Below are 21,490 nucleotides of genomic sequence, written 5' to 3' on the forward strand. Positions count from 1 at the left end.
AAAGATCAATAGTCCTATAAATGAGTTTTTTTGACTACATGTCTGCATTAAAATTCAACACATCTTAAAAGCTCCATTTGTAGCATGAAATGCTAATAAAAATGTTAGTTCACTCTGGCAGTAAATACAAGCATAATATAAATAAGTCTACTTTGAACTTCTGCCTCCTTCGAATGAATCCCATTGCCTTTTACCATAAATGTACCAAGGAGACAACAGAATATGGCCAATCCAAGGCAGGTGCTTCAGGTTATCTATGACTAACAACAGCCTAAGGGATTCAGCTGACCAATGGGGCTTCATCTTGCTGTCCAGAAGCACTGAAATAAGACCTTGGGAGAGAAGAGTTGGGGATGTGGGCTACTGTGCTAAGGACTATGACTCTCAGGCAGGAAGAGAAGCTTTCTTCTTCCTTTTAAAAAACATGCTCAGGCAATTAGACTAATATCCTAGGATGCTTCCTCCAGCTTCAGAAAGCATTTTTCTGTATTTCAATAATAATAATTAGTATGTACAAAACTCTACAGAGCTAATTTATGGAGCACTTCAGATACTGTTTCACAGCACAAGACAATCCCTGCCCTGAGGCACTTTCCTTCTAAATCAGTGAAATAACTGGGAGAGAAAATGAGAGATGTTGGAGGGGAGAACAGCAATTAAAGGTTCAAAAAGAGGTGGATTAGAGACAGAAACATACTGGAAGAAGGAGGTGGCTTCTTGAAGCTAATCCTAGGGGCTTTAGTAAATGTAGGAAGAGAAAAGGAAAAGGGAGGGGGAGAGGGGAAAGAGGGAGGGAAGGAGAGAAGGGAAGGGAAGGGAAGGGGGAGGGGAGGGAAGGGAGAGGGAAGGAGTGCAGGCGGAAGGGGCAGAACAAGAACATGAACACAAAACCAGACCCACCACATAGCTGGTTTTAACAGTATGGGCTGTTTACTCTGCAGGGAAGAAGTAAAGCCACAGGACAGAAGGAGGACCAAAGAGAGATGAGAGAGATGAGAGAAAGAGAGAGAGAGAGAGAGAGCGTGCATCACTAAACCTGGTCCAAAGAAAGCACTAATTCTTTTACTTTCCCCAATGGTAAACCAAAACCAAAACCCTACACCTGTAGACCCATCCAAAGAACTCAGGAGCTGAGGTCTCACAAAGAACTGTGAGCTAAACAACAAGTCTCAGATGCTGCTCACAGACGTGCATAGATCACTGCTGGGGTCAAGAACCCAAGCTCTCGAGACTGTCCACATCATAATCGATTATTTAACCTCCTTATGCCCTTGCCACTTGCTCATCTCAAAACTAGGATCAGAACAATTCCTGCTTCTTAGGATTATTGTTGAGGTTTCAGCTTTTAGTACAGTATCTGTTTTCCCAAGATACAATGATGCGCCATCTCTCTCAGTCTGAAATCTGCTCAAACTTTAATTCTCTAATCTCACTGGTGATCTGGGTGGAGTACTCTAGGATGGCCTCAGGACTACCATGTACAATTAAACAGGCTGTACACTGAGCAACTCTGGAGAAAGGCACCACTATTAATCTACATTTTTATTATAATAACTTTCCAACAGATGGCAGCACAAGAACTTGAGAAAAGGGTACTTTATAATTCAAATGAACAGCCAAAATGCCCTGTGATGCAAATAGTAAAATTTTTAAGTGTACCAGACAGAACAGGAAAAGAGTTCAGTAGTAATGGTTAGCTAATTTTTCTCTACTTTGTATGTGCATATGAGTGCTGCACAGTCTAGAGGTCAACTCTGGGTGTCTTTTTTAACCTTTCTCCCCTTTATTTTTTGAGACAGGGTCTTTCACTGAACCTGGAGCTCAATTTCAATTTGGCTGGGCTGGCTGGCCAGCAAGCCCCAGGGATCACCCTACCCCCACCTCCTCAACACTGGCATTACAAGTATGCAATGTCTCACATGGCTTATTTTGTGTTATAAATATATCTTAAATTTATCCTTTGGGTATCTCATAGAACCATATTAATGTATTCCTCCTCCTCCTCCTCCTCTCCCTCCTCCTTCTCCTCCTTTTTTCTTTGAGACAGGGTTTCTCTGTAGCTTTGGAGTCTGTCCTGGAATCACTTTTTAGACCAGGCTGGCCTCGAACTCACAGACATACACCTGTCTCTGCCTCCAGAGCTCTTCGATTAAAGGCATGCACTACCACTACCCAGACATATGTATTTTGATTACATCCACTCTATTCCCCCTACAACCTCCCAACCACATGTTCTCTTTTTAAAAAACACAAGAGTTCAACTAGTGTTGCCTGCAGGACCATCTACCAGAGCCTAGGTAGTCTCTTTAAGGCCTCATCCCTGAAAAATTCTAATTCTCCCTTCCCTAACAGTCATCAACTGCTCCTCAGGTAGGTGTGGGACTTGATGAGCCCCTCCCCCATCCATACTAGAATTTTGAGTGGCTTGATCTTGTTCAGATCTTGTGCAAGAACCCACAGTTATTGTGAAGTCACACGTGCAACAGCCCTGTCGTGTCCAGAAAACACAGTTTTGTAGCAGTCTTCCCCAATCTGCCTCAAACAATCTTTCTGGCCTTCTTCTATGATGCCCCTGAGCCTTGGGGACAGAATGTATGACAAAGATATATTTCATTTAGGACTGAGCAATCCACAGTCATTTATTTTTTTGCATTTTAAGCCATTAGGAGTCTCTGCCTTAATCACCTTCCACTGCAAACAGAAGCTTTTCTGATGAGGGTTGAGAAATATCCTATTCTGTGTCTATAGAGAGATGCACTATTCTGTGAGCATAAAGGTTACGTATTTAGAAATAATTTGATATGACACCCACTCAGTAATAATAGTAGTAGGTTTTCCTTCAGGACCCATGACCTCACCAGCCATGGGTTCTTGACCCAGTTTACAGTATCAGAGCATGAGCTGTGTCCTATGGCATGGACCTTAAAGTGGTTGATTACCTCTCTCTTCACCCTATAACATTCATGACAATACTGTATACCAATGTGCATATCTTCCAGGCCAGTCACTGTTATAGCTCACAGGTAGCTCACTAGATAAGGATGTTAGTGGTTTTTCTCCTGTCAGCTGAATGACACCCTCAGACACCATAAAAACTAGCCAGTAGGGAGGAAGCTTTTATATCAGTACTACCCTGATTTCTCTGTGTCCTGTTACCCAAGTATGAGCTATCTTCCACATCAGGGTCGTACCATCAAGAACGGCAGTAATAGCATGACTGTTTGTGTGTAGCAGGGGGATCGCCTCACCAACAACATAAAGGGAAACATACCATACCTGATCCTTTATATGGATGCTAGGGCTTGAAATCAGGTCCTCATGCTTGCATAGCAAGCACTGTACTCACTGAACAATCCCCCCAGTTTGGTTAGCTAATTTTTCATTGCAGATGTTGTTAAACCTTACAGGTAACATAGAGCAAACATAATCTCTGCCCTTGTCTAACAACACAGCTTAAGCAAACTCATAATAAAGGAAAAGAACAGAAACAAAAGTGACAGCTCTGGTCTCTTGTGTAAACCTTCACTTCTTGATTGGCCACTGAGAAGTACAAAGGCCTTTAGAAGCAGGAAGCACATGGAGTGGGGCAGTGTTTTACCCTTTACAGCCTCTCTCCCTACTTTCTTGGTCCTTCAACCTATACACACATTTTTTATGGTCCTAACTCAATACATGTGAGGTTGACTGAAGGTGACCTTAGTGTGTCCTTAGAAATCTAATGACCCCGATGAGTTCAATGTGGTCACTGTCCTCTGAAATGGTCAGTCAGGTCTAGCTTTAGGAAGTCAGTAGCACTAATATCAGTGATTCAGATCATAACCTGGAATTCTAAGGGATGTAATCTGAGCACTGCTTCTCCAGGAAAGCTGAGTGCAGAGGCTAAAGGGAAAGCTGTCTCCTACCTACAACACTGATTGTAGTCTAACGCTATTAAGCCTAAAACAGAGATATTCAATATAGATATCTTGTAAGCCACATGTTTAAAATTTTTAGTCAGTCATATTATGGTAAAAGGAAACAGCTGAGACTAATTTTAATAATATAATCTCAATTTAGACTAACCACATTTCCAGGGGCCAAACCCTTACATGGCTTACAAATCCAAAATAATCACAGAACAAACTAAATAGGAGCTTTTCATAAGCTCTACTAGAACATTGTGGGGTGTAGTTGAGACAGAACTGATGGCTGTTACTGGTTCTAAAAACGGGCTAGCCATAGAGACACCAGAGGGAAGTCTCAACTAACCAACAAAAATGCACCAGAATTCTGGTAACAGGGACCACTAGGGGTAAACCGAAAATGGAAAAAAATTCTACTGGCTTAATGCAGGAAGTTTACAATCTAAAAAGCAATTCCCCAACTAGTAAAATTTATTTGCTAGTTTGTGTGTGTGTTCTAGAGGCACATGAAGACTCTATCCTCAAAACCTTAATGCCCTCAAAATAAGGACCTAATGTATCTGCATCAAAAAAATTACCATGGAAAAAATGTAAATACCTGGAAAGAAACACCAAAAGGGGTAGAATATATCATCAGTGTATGGGATTTGGCTACAGGGATGGCTACAAACGTATTCGTCAGTTAAGTTAGAGTGTTTGTCTAAATTCCTACACAGTGCTGCAAGGAAGTTGGGATGGACTCTGATGTAAATCCATAACTCTCTCTCTCTCTCTATATATATATATATATTATATGATATAATATATATAAAGCTGAAATTAAATTAGTTTATAACATGAACTCATGAATTCTTATGAATTTTTTTCTTTTTCTGGAACTGGGTCAAGGTTCTGCCTGAAGCAACTTCAGATCTGCCTTACTTTAAACAATAGAGAATGGAGAAACTTAAACATTTACTTTTTTGTTTATATAAAATATGGATATGAGCAGAGTGGTTATATCTGGGGCATTCAGAGCAGAAAACTAATTTGGTATAGTTTCTAGCCTAAAATTTAATCAGGATTTAAATTTCTTTTCTACCATCAATCCCCCTTTTTAGATAAACCTGGAGAAAGGAACACGAAAAACTACATTTTGCCAAAGGAAAAAAAATTAAAACACATCATATAAATAGTTCTTACTTATTAAGCTCAGAGAGTCAGTGTATGCACTGATAACCCAAATCCCCATGCTGTCTGAGACAAGAGCTCTGCAGAATGGAAAATAAATTCAATCCTCTTTACTCAATAGGCTGGAGGCAGAACCTAAGCAGCAACTGTTACAGCTAACCAGAATAAAGGACACACGTCAGGTGAGGATAGAAATGAATTTATCTCAGCAAATAACAAACACTTCTTTGATGGAGTGACTGAATCATGTTTTCTAATTACTGAAAGCCTCCTATTCATTAACGTTGCTATATTTCATCGTGCTGTTCATTTAAAAAAGCCAAATTATTTTCTCTGTTTGCCAAGTTGTGTTTAAGACTTCTTTTTTGGAAGAGGCTCCAAAATACAAAGACAAATAACTGTGGCTCCTTTCTCAAGGAGCCCTCTGACTCCATGACAAAACTGTGGCTAAACTATATTTTACATGAATGAATGGAAGTTGGACTCAGTCTCTGAAATTCTGTCCCATCCATGATTTTCCCATCAGGTTAACTCCTTGTACTGAGACTGCCTCAAGACTACCAGAATTCAAGAGAATCACACAAATGTGTTGTTGGTGGCATGCCAGCACATACACGGTTCTTTATATCATTTCACTAACCTATAATAACTTTACAAAGAAGAAACTATTCCCAGTTGTGTATAAGCGGAAGCAGAGACTTAGGCAGGTTTACTGAGCTAGCTGAAGTTATACCCTTAGTGAAAGGCAGGCTTTATTGAGGTATTTTTGAAAAGTAAGCTATTTATGTGGGAAGAATACAGTGCATCACCTTGGTATATGTGCCACTGTGCAATATTTACCATAATCAGCTGGTAGCATACTTACTCATATCATCAACTTTTCCCCTTCTTTTTTTCTGAGACTAAATACTGATTAACTCTCTTAGGGTCAGCGGTATAACTCAGTCATAGACACTTTCACACATGTGCAAAGCTCTGGGCTTGATCTCTAGAACTGAAAAAGATTCTTCGTAATGTACTCTCAACAAATTTTAAGTATCTAACCTAGTATTAACTACAGTCACCATTATCATTCTGGGCATTGGATCTCCAGACTCAATGTCTTTGACAATGGAGACTTCATACCCTTTAGCTATCCTCTCCCCATTCACCCACCTCCACCAACCCCTCTCTATTCTCAAAATGTAGGCACTTTCTTTTTTACTATACCATGTATGACTAAAAGTGGTTAAAGAATCATAAAATGCTTCAAGTGAAGTCACCAGTCACCTGAAACTACAGCAAATAATACACCTACCATACAGAAAATCCCAGGGACTTATGAGGTCAGATGAGACTAACCTGCAGAAGTGTCAGGACTCTGAAGTCACTGCTATTTTTACTGTTAATGATGCTTATTTAATTTATGTAACCTGTATAGCTGATACTTTTTGGTTAACAATCAATGAGGTCAGTATCTGGTCCCAGATAACCATTAAAGGGAAAAGTCAAGAAGCAAAGCCAATGAGTATTTACATCATGACTTAGCAAATGGACCTGGTGCTTATTAGGGAATATGTAGCTGTAGCTTCTCAGTCACAGGTTCTCCAAACTCCTAAATCCACCGACAGACAGAAATTCCCCATAGTCTTTTTACAGCCCACTTTCTTTTTTTTTTTCCAGTTTAAATTTAGATAAGAAACAAGGTTGCTTCACAAGTTAGTTCCAGGTCCCTCTCCCTTTCCCTCCCCTCCTCCCATGCCCTCCCCCCAACTCCCCCCCCATTATCCCCTCATTTCCCCAGGGAGGGTGAGGCCCTCTATGGGGGTGTCCATAGTCTGTCATTTCATATAGGGCAGGGCCTAGACCCTTCCCCAAGAGTTCAGGGTGAGAGTGCACCTCACATTGTTCTATGGGAGTCCAAAGTCCATGTGTATACTCGGGATGGGTACTGATCTGCTGCCCAAGTTACAGCCCACTTCTTTTCCAAGAGGCCCAGAGAAATGGCATCATCTTCACAACCAGCCTACTTACAAAACAGCTGGAAGATGGTCATGAACTCACAATACCCCTGCCACCACCGTCCCAGTTGCTGGGGTGATAATGCCATGCCAGGCTCAAAGTTTATGGATTTTATTTATTTTTAATTTTTTACTTTAAACATGGATATTAAATATATTACAATATGCACTTTGAAAAATTAAACATAAACAAACAAAAAAGGAAATAAATTCTGCACTTAAACCTTTTAGTATTATTTTTAGGTGTAGGTATGTATAGGTTACCCAATATGTATAGGATCTGAAACAAGCTTTCCTTAAGGAAATGTTTTCACAGTAAAATATAATTACTTTGCAATGAAATGGTTTTCCTTTACCTAGTTTGTTCTGATACTAATTCACATATTTTTTCCAACTTGGAGAATATACTTTTAGTATACCTAAAATAACAGAAAGCCAAGTATGACCTTGTGCACTTGGTCAAATCTAATCACATGGTTAATTCATATTGAAATGTTTGAGTATAAGGCAAGAATACTTAGATATAATACTAAGATGCAGATCAAATCTATTACAAAGCTTTTCAACTTAGGATGTCACATAGAAAGTTTATTTTGATCACCAAAATTATTATTAGAAAATATCTTAATGGGTATAATGGTCAAAATATGTAATACTTTTCTTATCTGTAGAATTTGAGAGCTGTAAAGGACCACTGTGATTACCTATGTCATATATTGTAATCAATAAAAATAAATCTAGGCTACAGGAAACAAAGCTTGTATTGGAACCCAAAGTCCAACCGTCAAGTAGTAGTCTTCCCATTTACCAAACTATTCTCTCCCCAAACTTCTAGAAGGCAGGCTTTCTTTTCTTTTGATTTTTCATCACAGGGTTTCTCTGTGTAGTCTTGGCTGTCCTAAAACTTGTTCTGTAGACCAGACTGGCATCGAACTCAGAGATCTACCTGCTTCTGCCTCCTGACTGTGGGGTTTAAAGGTATTAGCCACCACACTCAGCTAATAAAGGCTTTCTTGATGCTTTATCTGTCAATACCCAAGCAATTTCTATAAAACAGCACATAGGAGCTATAAAGCAACTGGAGGAAATAGTTTGGCAGTTTTGCAAAAGTTACATGCAGTGTGACCCAGCACTTCTACTCCTAGGTCTAGACCTACAAGTGACAACAGAAAAGCAGAGAAAAGAACCAACCCCACAAAGTTGCCCTCTGACCTTCACATGCGAGTTGTGGTATGTGCCCATATAGCACATCATACAGACACAATAGTAAATAATCCTTGGAAAGAAAGCTATTCCCTTGAAACAGCACTAAAGGAGTAGAGGCAGGATGATTGCTACAAGTTCAAGGCCAACATCAGTCATTCAAAGTTAGCCTGATCTACATAATGAGCTTCAGGCCAACCAAGGCAATACATTGAGACCCTGTCTCAAAAACAACAAAGGAAATGGAATACATACTAGTGTCCTCTGTGTGTGTGGGGGGATTATTTCTGAAATGCTGTTTATCTAATATTAACATATAGTTAAACTAAATTGTTAATATTTTTTTCTTTTTCTTTTTGGTTTCCTGAGAATGGGATCTTGCTGGATGACATACCTGGTCTGGATCTATGTGTCCTAAGTTGGCCTTGAGTGTGCAATACTTCTGCCTCAGCCTCCTACAGGCAAATGGCATTGTTATGATTAAACATGAGATTGGCAGATTCCATGGTAGGTGAGGATGACTGAGGTGAGGGACAAACATGCCAGGCAGGCAGAGCTTAGTGATAAGTTTTATTAGAAAGGGAAAGTGGGGAAGGAAAGAGAAAAGAGGTAAAGAGACATAGAGACAGAGAGAGAACAGAAGAAAAGAGGCAGACAGGAAAAGTCCTGTCTGTCCCAGGGGAATAGCAGGAAAGAGAGCGGTAAAGAGAGCATAAGTGGGAGGGGGCCTTTCTTTTAAAGGGGTCCTTTGCACGTACATGCAATCTAGTAGTCATGGAACCTTGGGCTGACCAGGGTACTACCTGAGTGCATTCTGCCATGTGACAAGGGCAGGCCAGCATAATGCCTGAATCCTTACAGGTACTACACTCAGCTTTAACATTTTTGGGGGTAAATTTTAGTATTCATTTCTTTGAATGTAAATCCAAGTGCTGAATTACATATGCTAAATCCACTGGCCTATTTCCATTTGGTATAGTGTCTTATATTCTTTGACACCCAAATGCACACATATCAACTTGATGCCACGTGTAAAAAATAAATTCATTTTTGTATGAAAGATCCCCCAAAGTTGTGTTGATTTTTCAGAATGGAAATTTAGAAGTTTTATTTCTTTTAAGTTACCACATCAAGATTGCTAAAGTAGACCTGCTATCTACTCTAATTGATTTTCATGGCAACTGTTAAATTAGGTTGACTATGTACATGACATGTAAATCTATCATTTAGTAGCATGCTTTTAAGCAGATAAATGGAGCTTAAAGGGGTGGGAGACATGTATACAATAATCCCTGAGATTTAAATAGTTTAACTTTATATAATAAAGTGGTAATGGGTTAAATAAAAATTCCACTGATCCAAGGCTTCTGGAATAAACGTAAAAAAAAAAAAAACAGCCTGATAAATTTTAGCTGAGAAAACAAACCAAAGATAAATATAGAACTGCTAACTTTTGGCAACTGCACAAACAAACAACATATACATGCAAACCACAACCTACACACGCTGTACCTTCTCTCTGTCACTTAAGCTTCCCCGTAAGGGCTTTGATCATCCAGGCCTTGTAATTACCTTTTAAGAAGCATGCATAGGGTGTTTTCTTGACTGCGGGTCCACACAGCATTTCTCTTTGTCCTCTTGGGGACAGAACATCAATTGCTTTCAGCCAAATGCACTCACATATGAATATTTTAGTACAATTTAATGCTTCTATACCAACCCCAAAGGAAAAGCACATCAATTTGTGAACACAGTTCTCTTGGAGCTAAAAGCCAAGCTAGATAATGCAGTATGAAAGCAGTTGTCAATCTTCAGCTTTTTAGCAAGTTAGAGGGCAGCCCATCCCATAAATTCATTCCCAGTTGTATACAAATAACTCTATAAAGTTTGTTTCCACACTGACTTTTCAACACTAGTGAATTTTCAAAACAAAAGTCAGAAACAAAATGTACTGTCTTGGTAAATTCTCCTAACTGCTTATTCATCTGGTAACTTTGACTCTATTCACTTAGTCTCAAAATTATAAACAGGAAGTTGATCTGTCAGTAAAATATCAAAATATAGGCAAAGTAATCCATACCTACTAAGATTCTGCACTAAGTCTAAGTACACGCTCCTTAGCAACAGATAGTAGACTCTAATGATCATAACATGCTTATATGTTTGGATGGCTAAAAAGGTCAGATCAGCACCAAACAGATCACTGCGGGCAATCCAGAAGGGGAACTTCTCCCAAATACATCAAGACTTAAAAAGTCATACTAATGATATCTAGTCACAGTGTAAGCCAAAAACTCTGAGCCTCAACAAGAATTAACGATAATAAAATCCAATGTGCCTGACAAATACCAGAGAAATAATTTAATTATTGTTCATAATTTCAAACAACAAAATCTTCTAAGAATCTGTAGGAGCTGGAGAGGCGGGTAAAAGCACTTGCTGTAAAAGCAAAAGGATCTGAATTCAAATGCACAGTGCCTATGTAAAATTGGGAATAGTCCATGAACCCTGTAACTCCTAGTACTGGTTAGTGGATACAGGAAGATCCCATGCATGCTGGCTAGCTAATGTAGCTGAAAAGGGGGAACTTCAGATTCAGTTGAGAAAACCTGTCTCAAAAATTAACGTAAAGACCAATAAAGAAAAACAGACAATATCTTCTTCTGGTCTCCACAAACACATGTAGGATGCACACTCCTATGTGTTACCACATAATACAACATACTACAACACACACACAAAAATAATTTGTAATGGTCACTGAAAAATTAGCTAGTGCATAACATTTATAACACACCAGGCATAGTTTTAAGTGACATACATACACACACACACACACACACACACACACAAAATCTCTCACTTAATCTTGTTATATATATTAATTCATCTATTATTTACAACTCTGTGAAACAGGGATTATTATCACCATTACACATCTCAGGAAACTGTAACACAAGAGGTTAAGTGATTTATCCAAGGTCAACAGAAAGCAAATGGTAGCTAAGCGCAGAACTCAGACAGCTTGACTGTCATCTAGGCTCTTACCCACCCTTTTTCCTTCCTTCCTTCTTCCTCCCTCACCTCTTCTTTCCTCTATTTTTTTTTAAGACAGAGTCTCATGCAGTCCAGTGTGCAATTTGTAATGCAGGTGTCACTATTACTATTCAAATTAAGAACCCAAATCAAGAATTTATATGAATGTTCATTCAATATGCTTATGAATCTGAGTGAGCCTATACTCTAGCTACTATCCAGACAGCATTGTGTATTATGTCCACACCACACAACTGCAAGCAAAGAACAGACACATCCATTTGAGATTTTTTTATAAAACTTTTTGATTCAAAGCTTTAGGTTAGCAGCCATCTATTTCTAGTATTTTAGGAGCTGAGATCGCCTCTTTTTTGGATCTGACAGACCCTTTACCACATTGCTTTCAAATATCCTGACACCAGTGAACAGTCAGTATAGCGCCCTCACAGGCCACCCATAAAGTATCTATTATAAAATGGAAGTATGATATATTCATTTAACAGGATACTATAAAATAAATAAAGCAAAACAAAACAGCCTGCCTGCATTTACACAGAAAAACCTCAAAATTAAGGTTATTAAGAACACATATAGTTCTACTGATATTTTAAAAATACTGTGTACTAGTGTTCTCTGCTATTTTTAGGTCACAGCACACAAATCATAACACAGTATGTTACACTTCAGTAAGTGAACAAAGTTGGTCATAAAGTCTGTAGTTGAGTCGGGCGGTGGTGGCGTATACCTTTAATCCCAGCACTCGGGAGGCAGAGGCAGGCGGATCTCTGTGAGTTCGAGGCCAGGCTGGACCGATAGCCTCCAAAACAATACAGAGAAACCCTGTCTCGAAAAAACAAAAAAAAAAAGTCTATAGTTGAAAGGCTAAGTCAGTCCCTGGAATACTTGAGAATCATCCATATCATTCAAACTAGTTTCCTTCCTGGCTGGCTTCCTCCTTTCCTTTTTCCTTTCCTTTTTCCTGTCCTGTCCTGTCTTTTCCTTTCCTCCCTCCCTCCTTTTCTCCAGGACAGAATTCTGCTTTATATCTTATCTTGGCATCAAACTACTTAAGGCAATTCTCCCACCTCATCTTCCTGAGTGCTAGGACTATAGGCACACATCACTCTATCTAGTGCTAAAATTGAAAAGTTCAGTCATACACTGTTTAGAGATTTGCACAAACATTGTAAAAATAAAAATGAAATGTATTAGAACAATAATCATCAAATTTAGGGTGACAGTTACCTTTGAGAAGAGGAAAAAACCATACATTCAAGAAAATGTTTGTGGGGTTTTCAGGAATATAACACTGCTTCTTTTTTGGGGGGGTAGTTTTGAGACAGGGTTTCTCTGTGTAGCCCTGGCTGTTCTGGAACTCACTCTATAGACCACACTGGACTTGAACTCAAGAGATCCACCTGCCTCTGCCTCCCGAGCACTGGAATTAAAGACGTGCCACTACCACCTGGCTATAGTATTGCTTCTTAAATTGGGCGTTATTTCAAAATTATGTTACATATATTTATATAAGTATACATAATTTTAGGTGAAAATAATAGGAAGTAAAGTAAATAAAGCAAGTGTAAGCAGCATTTCAAGCTCACCCTTGAGAGATGAGAAAGGGGTGGCAGCTTGGGAGGAAATAGACAATCTCTACCCTGTGCTCTAGACTCTAGTCTTGCAGAGACAGAGAGCCGAGCTTGCACCTCTATACATTCACCACCTAACTTCAGTTCCTTCTTTCTAATAAAATTCATTTGAGAAAGGTTTGACAACTTAATTGCCAGCCTGCAGTTTTACCATAACATAAGCTTGAATAGCAGACACAGAACCAAATAGTTATTGCCTCTCTTGGAAATGCACTTATGCAATTGGCCCACACTGAGGGGCATCATAAAAACAACCCTATAAAACTACTTTCCTATTTATAGTAAGGATATTGTTGAGGATGTCAATCAATAGTGTCTTCTTTATATGGACTCAAGGGATATATCTTTCTGATCTTGGTATCAGGCCAAATGATACTTCCCATGTACAATTAGTTTGTTTTACCTTTGGGACACTGTAAATCAGGGCACTGATCTTGTCTCCTAATATGAACTGGCTTCTAGAAAGCCTAATGCCAAATTTGTAACTCACATCCAAAAAGGGCCACACAGCTTTTCATCTGCCACCTGAATTTTCTCAAAACCATTTAAAGTATGACCTACCAGAAAGAGATCGGAGAAGCTTGCCTGTCATAGATAGGTGGTAGGGAATAGGAGCATGAATACTGAGAAAGACTAAGAGCATGAATATGAAGATAAATGAAAAAATTGGAATATTAAAATGCAGAAAGTTGGGAGCTGGAAAGACAGCTTATCAAAGTTAAGGGCACTGGCTGCTTCTCTTGATGTCCTTTTTTTCCAGAGTTCGATTCCCAGTACTCACATGGCAGTTCACAACTGTCTATAATGGGATCTGATGTCCTCTTCTGGTGTTCAGATGTACATGCAGACAAAGCACCCATGCACACAAAATACATAAATAAATCTTTAAAATAGAAAATTAAAATAAAAACACAAACAAAACCGGGATATAAAATATAAGTGGCTAGAGCTGGAGTTGGAGAGATAGCACAGCAGTTAAGGGGGTAGCTGCTCTTCTGGAGGACCCAGATTCATTCTCAGCATTCACACGGCTGCTCACATGTCTGTAACTCCAGGCCGAGGAGATTCAATGCATTCTCTGGCCTATGTAGCTCCAGGCATGCATGTGGTGCACATACATACATACATACATACATACATGAAAAACACCCACATAATAAATTAATTTAAAAAGGTAGAGAATGATAGAAGACAACTCCTAATATCTACTTAAACAAATGGACTGCTTGTGTACAAAGTAATAAATATAGAAATAAATAAATGTAGCTGTACTTCAGATGAGAATATTTCAGTCTGAAAAAATTATGCACTGAGGTATTTAGGAACAAAAACTCACAATGTTACTTAATGGAAAACAGTTCAGAGAAAAATCATATGCATGCATGCACACACATGCATATTGTTTTTTAGTTTTATTTTTCTAAATTTGAAATTAACTCCAAATCAGAGGTTAATTAGAAATAAAAAGTGTCACAACACTTAAGCTGTGAACTAACCAGTGACTTCTGATGGGGGGATCTACATCTTGAAAGATTGCTAAGTCATAAGGACATTGGGAACTGTTTCACACTGTGTAAATTGTTGTGAGTGACAAAAAAGCCATGTAACTAAATTCAAGGCCTATTTTGGGTATTATATGCTTTCTCAAATTAATAATAAAAAGTAAAACAATTATTCTTATACATATAACAAAGCTGACTTTATTTGTTCCATTACTTGAAGCAGGGAGCTTTTGGCTCCTTACCATCAGAAAAAACAGTGGTGATAATTTCCAAGGTTGTTACAAAATACCAACAAGACAAAATGAGAAAAGAAATAAGCCTTGAAATGTTTATAAGTGGAAAAATGCCCTCATTAAATAAAAATAAATGAATGTGCTGTGTTAAAAACAAAGAATGCTGTATTTGTATTATTGGAGATTAACAGCACACAATTCAAATGTGTGGAGGTGTGGAGAGACTTTGTATTGCAGAAGTGTAATTTTTGACAATAGTGGGATATGGTTGAAAATAACCCTAATACATTATTAAGCAGCATTAATTAAGATATTATTTAGGGTGATAATAGCCCAACTCCACACTAGTCAGCAAGCATATGAAATAAAGTAATACATTCAAAGTTTAGGCATCAGGTTTCCTTATGGCCCTAAGGGAATATCTCATCTAGACTTACCCTGCTAAAACAACTATAAACCAGGTTCAAATATAGATAGCAACTGTTTAAATATGTTGGATATCAACACTGACAGATAAAATCTGAGGAGCCAAAATTCTGGAGGGGAGGGAAGCATGCAGATAGGAGTTTAGCGTATTTCTCCCCTTTCACCTGGGGTATCTGCAATTTCTCCACAGGCCAATCAGAAAATAGGCCTTTGGATAAAAACCTGAAGTCTTACTGGTTGAAGATAATACACAGAAAATATGCGGCTGCCACACTAGCTGAAAGTGGGGAGAAAGTTCCAGAGGAGGGAGAATCCCAGACTCTGCATAGAAATTCCATTCATGATAAGAGCTTGCAGCAAATGAGAAATAGCAAAGTTGTTCCTAGTTAGAAATCATATCAGAAAAATAAATAGGCATGCCACAGATGTGGAGAAAGTAAACAAGAAACTCACTACTTCAATTTATTTAAAAACTTCCATAAGTCAATAATAAAAACAAGCAATTCAATTAATACAAGCAAAAGATTTCAACTCACACTTTAAAGGAAAATACCTAGATGGTAATACAACAGTTGCTATAGGCAGGACAGCTAAACTGAGAATGCTGGGAGGAAGAAGGGCTGAGTCAGTGGAGTTGCCAGGGTATACAGTAAGACATGCTGGAGGACAGGTAAGTCAAATGGCAATACGTAGACTAACAGAAATGGGTTAATTTAGGTTGTAAGGGTTAGTAACAAGCCTGAACTATTGGCAGAGCATTTATAATTAATATAAGTCCCATTGTGTTTACTTGGGAGTAGCTGGCAGTAAAGAAATGTCTGCCTACAAGTTGCCTTATAATCCTGAAGTCCCTCGTGATGTGAAAGTAAGATTGAGAAACTAAGACCGAAGGACATGACAGATATATACAATATGTGATTCTAAACTAGGACCATTTGCTATAAAAGACATGAATGAAGTAATGGGCAAAATCCAAATGGAGTCTGATGACTAGATAGTATTATGTGTTAATGCTCTGATTTGAAAGGCTGCATTATGGTTATGTAGGAAAATGCATGTAGTTGAAGCTGAAGGGCATCATCTCGCAACTTACTCTCAAATGGTCACACACATACCAAAGTTTTGTTCTACACTTACAAATTGTAAACTGATTGTTTCCCCCAAAAAGGTTTTACAGCCATGACCTCTGTGTGTGTGTGTAAAAAAAAAATATATATATATATATATATATATATACATATACTGAATACACACACACACACCAAAGATTTGTTCTATACTTACGAATTATAAACTGATTGTTGCCCCAAAAAGGTTTTAGATCCATGGCCTCGCGCACACACGCACACATGCATACACACACACACACATGCACACACATGCACACACACACACACACACACACACACACAATGAATATACATCTATGCCTTTAATGGCGAATCTTCATTGTCAACACAAAACATGCCCTGTGAGTGCTTTTGAGGGTATTTCCAGAAAGGCTTCACAGGGCAGAAAGACCCACCCTGAACATGAATGAAACTATTCCACGGGCCGAGTTAATCCACAGAATGAAAAGAAGAAAGTGAGCTGAACACCAGTAATTCACTCTGTTTCCTGACTGGATTTGATGTGATCTTATTAAGCTCTTGTCATGTCTTCCTCATTATAATGGACTTTACCCTAAACCATGAACCCAAATTGCCCTCCCTTCAGTTGCTTTTGTCTGTATTTGTTGCAGCAACAAGAAAAGGAACAAATGTTCAACTAGAGAGTTAATACACTAGAATTCTCTGAGGAGTTACATGAGCTTCTGAACAAAATTCAATGGTTCTATAAGAGTAATGCTGAATGAAGCTGGTTGTATAGAACTTATTTCCAAAACAGGAAAGGATGCCACCAGTCACTCCCTGCACTCTGCTCCTGTTTAATAACTATGAATGCCCCCTTTCTGTCACAGTAAGTCTGCTTGCTACTTCAGGGTATACACTGAATTTCTTATAAAAGTAGTTTTGATTAGGAAGCTGCTGATCTTTTATGAATTCAAGCCTGAATGTGTCTACTCACATAAAGCTGTACACGCAAGATTTCCACAAAAAATATATGTGTGCCACACCTAATTAAATGTCACAGAAGGCTCCAGCTCATCTGCTCAATAAATTCACTTCCACAGCCAGACTAATGTGGTATGACAAGCAAGTCAGTCACACAGTGCTTTGACTTAATTTATGAATAGTTTTAGTGGCTATATTCAGTACTGAGATCTTCTCTGACTTCAAGTAAGCTAAGTAACACAAAATATATTAACCAAAAGAAGAAATATTGCTTCATTGAACTCTATAAAACATTTCTGCTCATCAAAATAAAAATAGGGAAGTCCTAGCATGGGAAAAATTCACAGTATCTATTTGAAAAATAATTTGTTACAAACTATACAAAGAAATTATAGAAAGAGACAATAAAAAGGTAAATGATCCAACATTAGAAGGACAAGATAGGCATTTCAAAACAAACATCAAAGACAAGTCTTAAAGAACTGGGAGGAGTTGGGGGGGAGGAGAAACATGATCAAAATAGTTTATATGAAAAAAATTGCAAAAAAAGAGATGACTATTATGAAGTCATCACCTTATAGACTAGGGCACTAGGAGAATTTTTTTTTTTTTTGGACAGGGTTTCTCTATAGTTTTAGAGCCTGTCTTGGAACTTATTCTGCAGACCAGGCTGGCCTCAAGCTCACAGAAATTCACCTGTCTCTGCTTCGCAAATACTAGGATTAAAGCACGTGCCACCACCACCCGGCAAAGAGAATTTAATAAATATCATACAGCATCTTGTTTTGAAATAACAACAAACATTTTTTGAGTCACATAAAAATATTTTCCTCATGTAATATAAATTTGAACTGGTTGAAAATGACTCAACACATTACTTAAAAAATATGAACAGCCAGGAGATGTTTTAAAAGATTCAACTTTCAATTCAACATTTCCTACATTTCCCTTTTAAGTTTTGCAAAGAATTTTAGAATATGCTATCTGGCTAGGTGTGGTGGCTTAAGTCTAAATATCAGCACTTGGGGGGCCAAAGCAAGAAGAGCTTTTGGCTAGCCTGAACTACAGACAGATTCTGTCTCGCCCTCTTGGCAAAAAGGAATATTCTAGCAGTAAAAATCAAAATGTCCTGATGCAAACTGATTAAAATATAGATCTAAACTAGGTGCTCAGGAGCACACAAGACTATAACTGTCATTAGTAGCTTCTAATGACAAAAGTCTAACTAAAAGATGCTCAATTAAAATAGGCTAATTGTCCTAACTAATTTTACATTTAAAAGATTCTGTTATCAATGTAAATTTATAAAATCAATAAGAAGTTAGGGATGTAGCTCAGTGGAACAGCACTTGACAAGCATGTACAGAGTCCTACAACTCTACCACACCACACATACAAAATAACAAGTATTGTGCCCTCATACTGCTTTAAATCTTTTTGCAAAATAATCCCCAATTTAAAAACTGCTAAGCATTTTATTAAGACCAAAAAACTCCAGACCTTGTGAGGACACATATACCATCATAATGGCTAGATGTACAGGATCATCAAGTAAGATATAAATCACTGAAATTATTGTTCAACAAATACATACAGTGCTGATCCCCACAGAATTCTGCAGGGTATATTTTATTGCAATACTTACTGGTGCTACTATTTTTCCTGTCTGACCAACTTGCATGTCATTGGGAACAAAGCCAGCATCAACAGCAGCACGGGAAGCACCGACTAAAGGGGGAGGAGATGTCATTATTTTCAAGCTCTGTTATTCAGTTAATGAGATATTCACCAACAACTACAAAACAATATCCTAATATTGTATAGTCAGAATTATTGTATAAAGGACTCACTTTTGAAAAGGAAAACCTATAACTAAGTACAAGTTCATTTTTTAAGAAAAAAATTTCTGCAAATTTTTCTTTTCTTTTAATTTATTTTTAAATATTTTATTTATTTATTTTATGTGCACATTTGTCTGTGTGAGGGTGATGGACCCCTAGAACTGGACTGGATAGTTCTGAGCTGCCATGTGGGTGCTGGGAATTGAACTTGGGTCCTCTGGAAGAGCAGCTTAACTAACTGCTGAGCCATCTCTCCACCCCATCCACTTTATTGTGACAGGGTCTCTCTATGTAGTCCTGGCTATCCTGGAACTCACTATATAGACCACACCGACCTTAAACTCACAAGAGAACCTCCTGTCTCTGCTTCTTGAGTGCTAGGTTTAAAGGCATATACCACCACTCCAGGCACAAATTTAAATTTTTGAATTTGGCTGGCTTCTGATATTTGCTTTTATCAAAAAAGCATCCATAAACTCATTATAATCTACTTAGGAAATACTATACAATGTTCATTTATATACTAACTTCATGTAAATTTCCCTGTTAAGAACTTATCCTGTTGGAGACAAAGGATCACAAGGCTATTATGGGCAGGGTAGTGAGACTGCCTCAAAGATTTGAAATTTAAAAATAAACAAATACAAGGTAGGGGCATGTGGATATAGCTCAATGGTGAAACACCTGCCTAACATGTAAGAGGCCCTCAGCTCAATTCCCAGTACTAGAAATGCCCCCCTCTCCATATACCCACACACTGTTTTCACTGTACCATACACTTTTTTTCATTCAGCTCAAAATATTTCTCTTGAGATGTCTTACTTTACTCATGTTACATAGAAACATGCTGTTCAATCTCTCCCTCTACCACATACACTCTTTTAAAAACTTCTAGGAGCCAGGCGTTGGTGGTTCCTAGCACTCAGGAGGCAGAGGCAGGCAGATCTCTGTAAGTTCAAGGCCAGCCTGGTCTACAGAGCGAGTTCCAGGACAGCCTCCAAAACAATACAGAGAAACCCTGTCTCGAAAAACAAAACAAACAAACAAAAAACTACTAGGAAACCCCCTTTAATGAGACGTTTCAGCATTTATTGGAGGCCTAAGAAAACCATTGCAGAAAGAATGAAATAATGGTCAAAACTGGAAATCATGTTAAGCAAAATAAGCCAGATGCTGAAAACCAAATATGCTTTCTCTCATGCAGAATCTAGATTAAAAAAAATGAAGACATGGAAGTCAAAAGGGAAATATATGGAAAGAGAAGGAAGAAAAAGAAGAACAGAAGCAAGTAATCACAGGAAATATGATCAAATGATGTGATGTACATCAACAGAAATGCCACAACTAAATGATAATAAAGCCGAGTCAACAAATAAACAAAATAAAAACTGAAAACCATAGAAAACAAAATAACTTGAAGCTTTGGAGGACTTATATATAAATGAAATAATGAAAAATATTTCCAGCATAAAGAAAACATCATGCTATAAAGGAAGATGCCTTTACCTGCAGCATGCAGTTGATCTGCTAGATCGTACAGTAGCTTAAAGTTCTCTCCACTCTTCAAGCCCCGACCTCATTAAAAAAGAAAAAATAAAATTAGGTATATACAAGGTGTACTCTGTAAAATGTTTGGCATTTTATATGCCCAACTGAATGCCTGTATTACAAACTGTCACATTAAAAATATCACCTCTTCTACAAAGTCTTTTCTGACATCTATGAAGCACTCAGCACTGTAGTTAATTAGCTACATAAAAAACACTGTAATGTTTGCTGTTTCTCCACTATAATGGAAACACTTTGTAAGTTCAAGATGCAAGATCCACAGTTCACTAGGTCACTGCTATATCTGTGGTATTAGCAAACTCTTACAAGAACTTGATACATATTCCCTGCATGACTGAATGGAAGTTCCTCCTAGATTTCAAATTCGTTAAGAGCAAACATATTAAACTTTTTTGTGTTTATTTTTCCAGGAAATGAAAATGCATCAGGCCCATCACAGAATAGATATGAACTAATATTTCCTGAACATACAAACCAATAAATAAGACAAACATCTTTGCAAAAATATTAAATTACTCCCTCTGAATACCACTTGAACAATAGATGGCTGTTGGGAACATTATCTATTTTGTTTCATGTTTAATTTGGAAAGATTTTAAAAATCACATCAATCCTTATCTTCTCAAAAAGTCAGTCAACACATTATAAAGGAGCAACACAAGAAGAGGTAAGTCTTATGGCACATTCAGGCCCTGACATTAACTGTAAAGTGTCATCCACAGAGACCTGTAAAATCCTGAAAGCCCTTGAAGGTAGAATGGGGCAGGGGTTTATATACAACTTCAAGATTCCAACCACTTTTCTCACTATTCAGAAGCAATCAAATGCCATAGAAAAACACAGAAGTCTGTAAAACAAACACCATGTTGCAGAGGTGTGGAATGAGATTTGTATCCTGTTCACCA

General features: G+C 38.0%; 1 protein-coding gene across 2 annotated transcripts in view; it reads right to left on the reverse strand.

Moving 5' to 3' along the window:
- Etfa (electron transfer flavoprotein subunit alpha) overlaps positions 1 to 21,490 on the reverse strand; it is a 56,839-nt gene that overhangs the window by 18,458 nt on the left and 16,891 nt on the right. For both annotated transcript variants that reach the window (XM_040729950.1, XM_040729949.1), the window contains 2 exons: positions 20,523 to 20,591; positions 18,821 to 18,903 (listed from right to left, as the gene is read on the reverse strand). In XM_040729950.1, coding sequence (XP_040585884.1) covers positions 18,821 to 18,903; positions 20,523 to 20,591 — 152 coding nt within the window. The remainder of the gene's footprint in view (positions 1 to 18,820; positions 18,904 to 20,522; positions 20,592 to 21,490) is intronic.

This window comes from Mesocricetus auratus, unplaced genomic scaffold (assembly GCF_017639785.1).
Source record: "Mesocricetus auratus isolate SY011 unplaced genomic scaffold, BCM_Maur_2.0 Super-Scaffold_100022, whole genome shotgun sequence".
Classification (NCBI taxonomy): Eukaryota; Metazoa; Chordata; class Mammalia; order Rodentia; family Cricetidae; genus Mesocricetus; species Mesocricetus auratus.